General features: G+C 41.2%; 1 protein-coding gene across 1 annotated transcript in view; it reads right to left on the bottom strand.

Annotated features, from left to right (window-relative positions):
- Window positions 1–11,358: 11,358 nt before the first annotated feature.
- The window catches only part of DCP1A (decapping mRNA 1A), a gene marked incomplete at its 5' end in the record, with an annotated part of 31,361 nt that continues 29,379 nt past the window's right edge, over window positions 11,359–13,340 (bottom strand). The window contains 2 exons of the mRNA XM_010142916.1: window positions 11,359–11,439; window positions 13,005–13,223. Coding sequence (XP_010141218.1) covers window positions 11,359–11,439; window positions 13,005–13,223 — 300 coding nt within the window. The remainder of the gene's footprint in view (window positions 11,440–13,004; window positions 13,224–13,340) is intronic.

Below are 13,340 nucleotides of genomic sequence, written 5' to 3'. Positions count from 1 at the left end.
ACTTACTGATTAAGAGCGGTGGTTAAAATACTGCCTGTGCTAGAGAAGAGAATGGCAGTTTTTCTATCACCCCTGCTGTTTAAACACTGTTCTTTAGACAGAAGTTGACATCTGGCACAACCGTCACCTCAGTGACGCGGATAACTTGTCAGTTGAGTGAAGTTAGGCAGGATAACCAGGTCTACCCTAACCTGTGCCTTAGAAGTGGTGCATAAAGTAAATTCTTCACGTGAGGCTGAGCGTAAGTGAAATAATGGCAGCGATGCCAAGCTCCACCGTATTTAGTGTTGACTGAAGGTACATCAGGAAAACGTGGCCGTATGCCCTTCCAACTTCAGCTGCAGACAGGAAATTTCCAAAAACTTTCACAACACATTTCCTTCAGGAAACAAAACCTTATTTTAGAGATACGGGTACTTCATCTTCCTGGTTTGCCAGTAGTGTCTATAAACACGGTACAAAATACCGTGATGGAAGCAAGTATCATGAGAACAATCAAGTAATTTCTATGCTATGTTTTTGCTTCTAATAGATTCGTTTACTCATTTTTTACACATATACAGAGTGTCTCACATGTAGGCACTGCCAGGCTGTTAACTGCTTCTCCCTGCATACACCATTAGTAGTGGCAAAGTGAGATAAGAGTCAACTAAAATAGAGTTCAGTCACTCCCCGCTCCTTAGTCAACGTCCTTTGTTTTCCTTCACAGTTCTTTCATACACACTGGCTCCATCACAGCCTCAGTTCTGGCCTTATTGGTCCAGGCCGATTTCATTCTTTGGCCACAGGGTACAGCCTGTGATCAAGTCTCTGTGTTTACAGTGAAGGTGTGCTCTTGCATCCTTCTTGTTAAGGATGGTTCCCTACAAACCCTCTCCCAAGTGTACTGTAGCAACTGCCTTCTCAGGCTGGACATATGTCCTGTAAGAAAATACGGGGGATGATCTGGATAAGACCAGCATTACTATGGCTCACAACTTATTTTCTCCATTGTTATCTGGAAAGACTTTAAGATAGACTTAGCTTAGATAATGACATTGGGAGATTGCTGCCCGCAGCTCACCCTCCTTTCCCTGCTGCATCATTTATGGTATGGTGGTGTCCAGACACCACAGTGTTCAGCAGCTCAGACATACGCAAAATTAAATCCCACCTTGTGCCAGTGCCTCCACTTTGACCTACTGAAGTGGCATGTTATTTCTGCAACTTCAACCGCGTGTGATGGACTGTAAAACAACAGCTAGTCATGGTATACATCACGCACGACAGTCAACCTTTTCTCTACATTCTTGGCATTTGCCACTGAAACCACATTCAGTATGATTAAAGGATGCAAAAGTACCGACAAACAGTCTGGCTCCAGTATATACCATCACATTTCATTAGCTTCAGTCCTAACTACTAGAGTAGACAGCTTCTGAAATGTGTACACAGGACAACCGGACTTTTCCATCCCCTCCTCCACACATCTCACAGGCAGGGCAGTATATGTGGTAGAGACACGGAAGCCGAGCTATGGCTGTCATTTGCTGAGATACTGCAAAAATGCATTGCTGACATAAGTACACACAACCCTGTTTACCAGAGCAGGAGCTGCAGACAATTGCCACTGCAGAAATTCAGCCCGTGGAGCTACATGCCCGATTCTCAAAAGAAATTCCAAAATCAAAGTCTGGTAAAAACACCGAGGGGTTAGGTAGCTCATCACCTACACAATCCAAACTGCAGCGAGGGACAAAAACGAGCACAGGCATGAGAGACCAGTGGGCTGTGCCACTGCAGTTTAAGCACAGTATGGGCTCCAAACTGGACTCCAGTCTGCTGGTCGCTGCTGGCATGGACCTTGCCAGCCCTCAACATCTCCGTGTAGCATACAGGGTTTCATTTCAGGGTGCCTTACAAAAGGCAGGTCATGCGGTGGAATTGCCGTCCTTGTAGTCTGGTGCATGGGAACGCAGTATAATCTCAGAACAAATCTGGTGCTGTAACCCTCCCAGAGATTCAGTCCACACTGTCACATCTTACTCGGAATAAATCCTGTTCTTCTGCCAGCAACTGCCAGTGGTTTTAGTTAAACACAACTGCACACTCAAGTAAACACCCTCTGAAAAGAATATTCAGCAGGCTGTGAAATAATGATCAGCTCTGCCATTCCCACTGGAGCATGACAAACGCTTTAAACATCCTTTGGTTTCCACAGAACAGCAGCTGTCTCTGCTGGGCGGGCTACGAACAGCTGTAATCAGCAGCCTGGAAAACACAAGGTTCTCCTGCAGCACCTGACCCAGAAATATCCAGACAGGGAAATCAAAGCACCTTTGAAGCCCGTGAGAGCAAGCCACCAGGAGGAGATGCAGACATAGTTCAACCCTGCTGTAACCTTCTCCTCAGGGACAGCTGAGGGTGCAATCTGCAAATGGAAGAATGTTTATGGAAAGCTTCGTAACAGAGCAGACTCCTTTTGAGCTACAGGCAGCCAAATGTTGGATAAAAATAACTTACAAGTCACCCTAATTTTTATACTGCTGCTAAATAAAATGTAATTTAGTAAAAAAAAGACTGGAAAACAAACCACAATTTGCAAAGTTTCTCAAATATTACAGAAACTTGTTCAGATTAAACCAAATAGGCCAAATAATTTGAGACAACAAAGAGACTTTTTAATCCCTAACATGTAGCATATCAGAAAAAAAAACAAATCGCAGTTAAACGGAACTAGCTGTGTCTGGTTTTGGTAATTGTTCTGCTGTTTGATCATTTCGGAAAGTATTTCTGCTAGCAACGCAACAGAATTACAATATTTAAATTGAAGTTTGTAGTGCTAATACAGCAGTGTTTGAGGGTATTTGGATTAAAGTTAACCAATTGCTAATATTATCTACAAATTTTTTTAAAATTTACAAACTGAATTTTCACTTGTTGTAATTTCTTCATATTATATGTTAACATAAATATGAAATACTTATGCAGTAGGAGTTTGAGGCGTTTGCCTGCATCCTTACTTGAAAGATGCAGATTATACTGAATATATAAATGTCCCACAGTCACTTCATCACATTCGCTTTCTGTGATTCCTGTAATGCAGCTTCCGTTACGCTCGCCCTTCAGGGGAACTGGGGAGTTACTAGTCGCTTTCAGCTCTGTTTAGATGAGTATCTGTGTTCAAATAACTGAACTTGGCAACATTAAAGGAATAATGTTACACTCCATGTATTACACTCCCTTATTCGAAGAGAACTCTCTCAAACAGCAATGCTGTCAGAGGTGGTGTAAAGTTGGACAGAAGGCAGGAGAGGCAGCTATAATGACCAAGTAAAGCAGGAATCATTTGGGCTGTAATGCATATGGAAAGAAACGGAAGGAAATTTTCCGTGGCTTGTCCTCTGCAACATGACAGGCTTCAGCTACTCTTGCCCTTTGAAAGAAGAGCTGCGTTAGAAGCCTTTTAAGAAGGGAACTGTTCGAGAACGGACGAGATGGAGCTAGGCCAAAGCATTCTCTGATTGTGCAGAGACTACGACGTATCACCAGCGCATCCCTCCACAGTTATACATGGAACAAGTGGTTCAGCTCGTCTGCAGCAACAACAGTATTTAGCTGTATTTAGCTAATTATTTAGCTGCTAATGAATTTAAATCTCTTTCACTGGCACCCCCTTACTGTGGGGAAGGAGTTTGCGTGCCCTTGTGAGGTTGAGAGCTGTGCTGGTGGTGGCACGTGCCTCCGGTGGGGTCTCCCAAGCCAGACAGGTCTCAGCTGAAGGGTCAGACACAGTGTGTCCACAGGCAGGATGGGCTCACTAGCCTTCGGGCAGCCATCCTAGGAGAAGGACAACTCTGACTCCAGACCCGGGCAGATGGAGCTCGTTTAGCCCTGTAAGGCATCCATCATCTAAGAGAAGGACACTCTGACCAAACCTACGACCTGAGGACTTCTCCGTCACCGTCCAAGCTCGCTCGGCCCTGGCAGATGAACCTCAGGTGTAAAGGGTGGGGCCAGTTCCGCACACCCTGTGCCTCACCTTGCGCAGGTCCGAAGGGTATAACCTGCATTGGCCTTTTCAGCCATCAGCGCGCTTGCAGTGAGCGTGGGGAAAACCCTTCCCAAATCTTCGTTTGCAAAGCCAAGCCATGATGATGAATGAATTTAAAGTAAAAAAAAAATCAATTAAAAAATCTCCGATTTCTGTGCAACATAGCATCAAGAATTGCAAGAAATAACGATACATACTGCACCGAAACAGGTATAGCTGCAGTAGTAAGATCGGGCTTTTTCTAATAAAATGAGGCTACAGGTAGAGCTACATCGTGGGCCCAGGCACAGTCACTCCTAGCATGCAATCTACAGTACTGTCACACTGATCTTTTATCTTGGCAGTTTCCTTCAGCCAGCTACCCCCAGATCTGCAGAATATTGATTTATGTTTGTCTCCAACCCCTTGCTGAAAGAACCACACGTGTTTCTAACCAAGCCTTTGGGTTTTTTGTAAGGGCTTCTGCTGTTGGTGGGTTTTCCCATTTGATCACTCGAAAGCAGAGATCTCTCTTTATAAAGGGTGCCCCGAAGGTTACACCAGGAGCAGGGCTTGTAAACCACCACAGATTCTGTGCACATCTGAATCCTGTAGGCTTAAACTTACCACAAGAACTGAGATACAAGGGTGAAATTAGAGATAGCAGGAACTTCCTCTACAGCAATTTTGTTACAGGGGAGAACTGCGTTCCCAGAGAACAGAAGATAATTTTATTTGACGCTCCAAAAGTAAACTAGAGAAGGCACTTGGCATTGTCCACAAACCTGAAGCCTACGTGCAAAAGTCAGAGGGACAGCCTGTGAAGCCCTTCCCATCCCTCTGAAGAGCCACAAGAGGTAAAGCAGGCTGTGCAAGCCACGTACTGCCCAAGTAAGGACTACATAGTCTTGCACAGCTGAGACAGGTTGAGAGACCTTTGATCCATAGATACTCTTAAAGGTTCTTCACTTATTTATGAGCAGAAACACAGCTTGTACATTTACATCACGTACCTGCATGTTTTGAAGTAAGGCCTAAGGGCAGGTGCTTTCATTTCAGCCAGCATATAAAAAAAGCTGCTTCTTTTGTGGACTCGTTTCCCCGAGGTTGATTTTGTAAAATGGAGCTTCTTGAATTTTAAAGAATGGATTACAGAAGAAAAATTTTTAAATGTCTATTTAAAATGAAAGGTAAAGGGCAACTAGGTATGAGCAGCCTTGTAGTACGTAGCAGATTTTAGGCTGTCAAGTGAGGCCATCAAGCAAAGATAAAAATGAGGTATTGCTATGAATCATCCAACTCCATTGCATGGCTTCATAACTGGAGATTAAACAACCCCACAGCAGACTTGGCAAATTATGTGTTGCTACCTCAAGAATTAGAACACGGAAATCATGCGTAACCTGTCTGGGTTTAAGCACACCCTGAAATATTCTGGATTCTTACAGGTAAACCACATTTGAGCTCTGGGATTACCCAAAGACATACAGCAGCAGAGAAACTAAACTGTAACTTCAACTCTTCCGTGCTTCAGGAAATACCTTCACAGGCCATACAAGCCTCTCTACAACGTTCCCTTTCACATTTACTTACCCTCTTCTGCTATTCCTTCCCTCGTCCACCTTCCAGGAATCTTCTCTTCACTGCTCCTTTCCCCTTCATTTCATTGTAAACGCTCTTTCAAAAAAGCGGCAACTGATGCAAGTATTATCTCTTCCTTGCTCTCTTTTCCCAACGCTTTTTGAACCTAATGAGGAATCTCACAAGAATTCTAAGAGGAAGTGAAAAATTGTTGCACAACTGACAAGGATGAGCTTTTGAGTTAACAGCCATATTACAGTTACAGGTCTATCACCGAAGTTTACTGTCCTCAACTAGTAGGTCTGTTCAAAAGTAAATCACTCAATCGTAAAACCTGGAAGAGGGAAAAAAGCTGATTCACACTTGGAAGTTGTGTGAAGACAGGAGGAAAAAAACCTCCATTAGTGGGCACTGAAAGTAACTTTCAAAGTTGTTTAACATATGTTTGTAACTTCTAGTATTTTGAATTTCGTATTAGGTCATTAAACTTTGAGGAATTTACCTCAGCTATGCTAAAGGCTGCATCCTGCTCATAGACAAAGAGAGCTGCAGGAATGACCGGTTTCTTATCCTCTACACTGATATTAACCCCCCAGTATCTTGTATATTGAGAATGAAGTATAGCTGAATCCTTACTAAATACGAGTCCACAGACTTCAATTAATTTGGCCCATGAACACAAGCTACAACTTCATTTAAAAAGCCGACTGCAAGCCTGCAAATAAAATTTTAATTTTAGTGGATGAATTTTGGGAAGCCTAACGCTTACTCCCTGATGCTGTCTAGTGCTGTATCACCACTGAGGCAGGGATTGATGTACGTTCTCAGGCACTCCCAGAAAACTTGGAGAGCACACACAAGCAAGAGAGAAAAGACCACCAAAATTTTGGTCTGCCTAACTTTTTTGTACAATGTCCAGTACAGTGCATAGTAAGTCAGGAGTATTATTTCCAAAGGAAAGGGGAGCACTTCATAGGAGTAACAGCAACCAGGAACACCTGGATCCAGCAAAGACAAAAAGGTTGGCATTTTTTTCCATTGCTGATGCTGTTCTCTCGATATTGACCAAGGAGGCAACACATCTAACACAGAATTTAAAGTTAGATCCTAGGCCTTAGCTCTTTCCACTTCTCAATTATACAGAACAGGAGCCAGCTGAATGTTACCTACTGGAGCAGCAAACACCACTCTCCAGTGGCCTCTGCTGACGCTGGCGTGCCTCGCCACCTCCAGCTCTTATAGGCAGTTAGAACGGGAGTAAGCACCTAGCTAGGATTAAGGGACTTCACCATAAAGTTTTGTTAACTTCAGGATCTATTTCAACAGAACTTCTCCTATGGTTTCACTCTTCACTGTCTTCCCTACTCAGCGTTGTGAACTTTGGATTGACCAGTTGCATGATACCAGTCCGATACGCTAAGAGGACAACTGCGATTTCCAACACCTACGACCAAAGACAAACACCGTTCAGAGTATCATATGCCGTGTCTTAGCATCATAAGCCAGCTGAGAGAGGCTATTGTGAAAAGAAGTGATAAGGAGAAGCACTAACCCCAGTTACAACTGTACTTCTAAGTGAATTTGCAGCTGCATTTCTGAATGCGGAAGGAAATCCGCCCGTTTATCAAATTCAAAATGCAAGCCTGCTTACAGCAGTACAGAGGAGCGCCAGAAGCTGTTACAAGTGACAGATGCTGTTCTCAACTGTCCTTCCAGCAGGCACGCCGGATTTTCGTTAGTGAACAAATGCAATTTGGTTTTGCCCCCAGTATGAAGGAAAAAAAATATTCTCTGGAAAATATTAACCCTAAATAAAATAGGAACTTACCCTTCTAGCAAGCTACTAGAGCTCTAGAAATAAAAGGAAACAGTGGAAGATTTTTAGGAGGTGCTGAAACATTTGTTTTGAAGTTTTATTACAAAAATATATTTGCAAACATACAAAATTTTGGATGAAAAAATGCTCATTCTTAAACATTTACGCAATAACTTAATAACTGCAAACATACATAGGTGCTATAAAATCCATACCATACCAAAAACGTTAATGATGCAGTATCTACATTTATCAATTCGCAATTATTCTCCTTACAGTTTCTGGAAACCTCTCCTGAAGCCCCCCTTCCCCACGGTCTCCATACTGAAAGAACATGCAAATGGGTACAACTGGCGCATCCACAAAAGTGAAAGAACTCAGAAATCACTAAAAGCACATAATGTGCATAAAACCCCCTAACTAACCGTATGCCCATACACTGGATAGATAAAAATAAATACACCACCAAATCAGAGATATTGCAATTTTTCCACCTTGAAGTGAAAGGAAGATATTGCATCTTAACATTTTCGTAACGTTGCCAGACAAAACTGAGGTGATACATATTGCACACAATCCTCCTGTTAAGGTACGCTGTACAACGCAACCCAAACACCTGGCCGAAAGGTGGCTGATTTCTTAGCAAGAAGTCTCAAATTAAGGTTTGTTTTCAAAAATATTTCAGAAATTATATCAGTGACTGCAGGTGGCAAAATGGCTTGAGGAAATATACCAAAACGAAGCCATTAGAAATGCAAGCAAAACTGAGATACATCCAGCAGCAAGTGTTGAAGTATTATACTGAGTATTTATACACAGAACTAAACATTTTATATGAAATACAGATGAATCACTTCAATTTTTTAACTTTATTCAAAAAAATTTTGCAAATCGTGTTTAATTTGGAAAGATATACTGCTTCTAAGTTAATAGCTGTTAGGCACCTTTCACAGAAACTTTGCATTATTAAATAACAGCAGATAAAGCCTAACTACAAAATGCAGGGTTTTGATTTTCCTGAACAGTTCAGCAGCTGTAGGTTTTAAAACTGTCTTTGATTAGGTTCAAATTTTTTTTTGTGGTTTTGTTTTTTAAAGTGACTTAACACTAGCCTACAAAATACATGCCTACATTATCAAATTGATTTGGGGAGCATAGTCTAAATTAATAATCTTTTAATTCTCTCTAATTTAACTAATAGGTAAAATCCCATTAAGACAGTATTTTTGCAAAAAAATAAAACCACTTGAAAACGGTCACAATAATTTCCTGTGGTGACCCATGGTAACTTGCTGGACACTAGTTATCTCTACATGTGGATCACACAAATCAATCACTTTAACAAGCTGGTAATTTTAGATTCATACAAAAAGTTAAAATAATTAAGGAAAAAAGTTGTTAAATAAGACAGTCCACATTTAAAAATATAATTAAAATCTTACACTGTAATTGAGCTTGTGTTTTACAACGCAACTTTTCATTAAAGAGGTTTATCTGTTAGACCCACTGCCCTGGCACTCGGCATAAGTTTCTGCAGTGCACTGGATGACAGCAGGCCTAGTAACTTGATTTCTACTCTGCTTCTCTTCCAATTAGTTCTGAAAGTTGTGAGCGGCTGGTGGGGCAGTAAACCACTAACGTATTGCTATGAGTACACTACAAACCCAGGGTCAGGCGGGAAACTGCCAGCTGCTTGTGGGGGCTTCCTGGACAGCTGGAAACAAGTTCAAGGTCTTTCACGCAGAGCTGAACTCTAACAGCACTGCTGCTCTGAACGGTGTTACCCCTGTCAGCCGCACGCGACTGAAGAACTCGAAACACAGCTCCTTCCTCGCACTGCTACAGATCTTTGGATGCGACTATTCACCAAACAGTGCAAACACGCACTACTGGCTTCCAATACTTCTGTCTGTGGAAACCTCTATCAATCCTTCCTTTGAAGAAAGCAGAAGTTGTCCGTAAGCAGAGAGAAGTTACAGACTTCCTCTTTGCTAAACCCAGATAAAAAGCAACTCTCTATTTGGTTTAGGCTATCCATTTTCGTGCAGAGGAACTGCTCATTGGTTTGGCCCTTTTAATGAAACTCTTTCTAAAAAACCCAACGAAACAAATTAGTTTAGACCTTAGATCTGAGTCTCAGTGTTTATGTGCATACGCAGTATTGTAACTCTAGAATTTATGTAGGAAGCTTCTGTCTTCCTTAACAAGGCTGAGTTTATATTGCTGATTTCAAATGCTACCATTGAAGTCAATACATTTCTCGACGAATGTGCATAACATTAGCATCTTTCCCTGAATCTTGCACATTTTCCTAAGAAAATACTATATTAACTGGGAACACTGAACTCAAAAGCTGAGAAGAGCTTTTCAGAAGGCAGATAGTGCTAAACAAAATATATCTCCCACTAAAAAGCTATGAAAAAAACTAAAAGAGATCAAATACATAAAATTGTAAATATCTGCTGTATCTAAAACATACCAATTTGTGAACAAGTCACAATTAAAGCTCAATTACTAGTTTCCAATGAAATGACCATGCACCTTGACTATGTCAACATTAACTAATCCTTAGATATATATACATACATATAGGTTGTAAGGAGCCAAACAATTTTTTTCTTCATAATTCAATAGTGCTTGAGGGAAAAGAAAGCAGCAGTGCATCATAACTCACTACCGATTATTTTTTTTTTTTTACTCAATAACTCAAAACTTTTCTACTGGAAGAACATCCTTTAAAACTACTGTTGTTGGACAAAGATGGGACCTTAAGTCTTACTAATTACCTTTGCATGCCTTTAACAAATAAATACAAGTCATGGGAAAACCAACACAGCCGCCTAAGAAACTGTAATTAGAAATTTTCTGATTTCAAATGGGAAAGTATCCAGTTAAATCCTTCTATTAGTGAATTACTAAATCACACATAGGAAGCGATAACGTTTTAATTTGTTACTGCTCGCTTCGGTCTGAAGTTTAACTATCTGGGGAGAGGGCAACAGGAGCAAAGCACACATTTGTTCCCCATCTGCATAGTTTCCCACCCTGAAGTTCCCACACAACTGAGGAATGAAAGTCAACTATGACATGGTCCATTCTTAAGCTAAAAGGGAGAAGAAGTATTTAAACCCTATCAAACAATGGTGAACTGGAAAAGGGTCTTCCAGTGATCGTCTCTTAAAACACAAATTTTAAATAAGAGAACTTCGACATGCAACAGAAACTGCTCTGTGGCTTAAAAAAAATTAGTGATAATTAATGATACAATCACTGAGGATTTTGTATATTTCAAATCTTGCCTTTTTAGAGAAAATGGCCTTACTCACTTGGATACCTATTTAATGTCAGCGACACAGAAGAAGTAAGATTAATGTAATATTTAAAAGATGAATTTATGTGCATTAGCTAGAGACTGCCAATGTATTGAGCAAATAACACTTTTAAACCTTTTGCTAGCTCCAAAGACCTGGCTTCCAGATCCACTCCTTCCCCACACCTGCCAACTTAAATTACAAGGCATTTTGCTCTCCTCCTCTTCAGTCCTTCCAGCTGGGACTAGGTTCCCACAACTGAATTGTGTTCTGGTGCGGTGTAGTGTACTGTACTGTACTATGTATTTGCTGGTTTAAATAGTATTGAGTCTGTAAATCCTTGAGCAGTGGGAACGAAAGCCAGAGCAAACACTTGCACATTCACTTAATGCTAACGAGAGCTCAAATGCAACTTAAGTCCCTTCCCAACAGAAACAAAGGTTTGCTGGTGATGATCACAGTGAAAACCTAGATCACTTCTGAGAACATTGCTTTCGTAAGTATTTAAGGAATAGTCTTTCCTAACAGGTTCAAATTCAAGACATTGAAAACTAAATATTCTTTACAAAAATATTAGTTTTATAGACGAGGCATAATTGTTTCTTAAACGGATATATCTTAAGTAGCTTTAGCTTCAATTATAGCTTAATGTTGTCTGTATTCTTGGTTAGGACTTGCAAGTAGACTTCATGAATAGTGCTGAGAAAACGGGAATCATTCTGCAGGAAAAAAACAACAGAAAACATTAGAAACTTTTAATAAAACGGTGCAAAAACATTAATTTAATGCCATTTAAGCTGTGCATAAGAATTCCTTATAATGCTGAGAGTTCAGAGAAAGGAACTAGCTGCCTACTTGTACAAAGAGAACATACAGACTTCGAACCATAAAGCTGGTAAGACAACTAAAAAGATCACTAAGCACACAGGATGCTCAAACAAACAGAACAGGGGTCACTAATCAGCCCTGGCCACATAATTTCACTGAGAGACCAAACCTCACTCTCAGACACAGTATTCCATCCCGTACACAGGCTCCTCAATACAGTCTGAGTGTCAGAAGTAACGTATTTCTGTCTGTCAGGCCAGCCGGAAAGGGACTGCGGTGCGTTATACAGGAGTTCTCACGTCAAAGCATGACTGGGACGTGAGTGAGTTTAATCTATAGACTTAAGAAATATCTCTAAATATTGTCTAATTCCTTCAAATGACAAGTCTACAAAACTGGTATCTAATCAGCTTCCTCGAAGATGTAATATTCTTTTTACAAGATTTCCACAGCAAAATTGGTATCCTGCTTGGAGTGCTGTGCTAGCACTCCCATGCTGCAGGGAGTGGCTGTTTCGGTCTTCATTCAGCTATCCCTTCATGTAAAGGGAAGACTGGAGACAAAAATCCAATCAGCTCTCTAAATTAGACACCACAATGACATTCTCCAGACTACTGGGGGAGAATCAGTGCACCATGTCTCAGATGAGAGTAAGACTTCTGGCAGCTGAGCTCTACTGCAAGACTTTAAAGAGGAAAAAACCATACACACCAATACACAAAAATGGTTATGCAAAAAGAAGCAACACAGATAAATCTGGCAACTGAGTTCACGATGGGATCTGGTAGTGGCCCTTTATCTTGACAACTTTATATATAACTGGGAAGCTACCGTTGTTCTTAGACTTGCATTTTGAGTGTAAGCTCTGCCAACATCAGCATGGAGGGGGCACGAGAACCCTGAGTTAACGAAGAGCAGTTCGTCATTCATGGCACTTCACCATGACATTAGAGGTCAAAATGATGCCAGTGCATGGCTACTCCCAACACACTGCATATTTAACTCAACCGAAGATTTTACCCCCTAGAAATAGCAGAACTAGAACTTGACAATTTCCATTTCAAGGACACGTAATTCAGTTAAAGATCAGGAACAGCTCTAGGAACTGGAAACAGGAGAGCCTTCCTTGGGAAAGCAGGAATACTTACAAAGACAAAACCAACCCCCCTTCCCCATACCAGGGCTTCTAGTGCAACTTTTTCCTCACTTGTCCACAAATTCATATGGATGAGAAAGGACACATCCAAGGTAGAGCTCTGTCCCAAGTCCTTCATCTTGCAAGCAAAAGGAGCAAGCTGTGCCATACTATGTGTACATCCTGGAGTAAACTACCCCTTCCAACGGAAGCAAACAACTTTTGTAATGTTTCAGGGCAAAAGGGATAAAGAATGTCTCGGTACTGATTACTGTGCTTGGAACCACATCCCTCAGGAGCTGAGCTCTGTAAAGACAGGACCTTTATTAGATGTATCAGTGCTTCTTGAAGCTGAGACCTGCTGAGAACAGTAGGAGGTATACTTTGAATTTCTGTTGTTCCAAGCGTTAAGGGCGAAGAAGAATTGGCTTTATTCTCCACTTCAGCAGCTTTTGTAGCTGCATGCTGAAAAACACTAGGAGACAGGAGGATTGAAGGTGTTACTGTAGTTGTGGCTGTAACAAACTGTGGAGGTACAACCTGTAAAAGAGCAGAAAAATCAATAAGCACTGTGTCCAGGAAGAACAAATGCTGTTATAAAGGCTGGAGAGACTAACAAAAAAAAAAACCAGCCAAAAAACCCCAAATCGGTAGCCA

This window comes from Buceros rhinoceros, unplaced genomic scaffold (genome assembly GCF_000710305.1).
Source record: "Buceros rhinoceros silvestris isolate BGI_N320 unplaced genomic scaffold, ASM71030v1 scaffold24819, whole genome shotgun sequence".
NCBI classification, from domain to species: domain Eukaryota; kingdom Metazoa; phylum Chordata; class Aves; order Bucerotiformes; family Bucerotidae; genus Buceros; species Buceros rhinoceros.
Note: the sequence above shows the minus strand (reverse complement) of the source record. Positions and strands in the feature narration are given on the sequence as shown.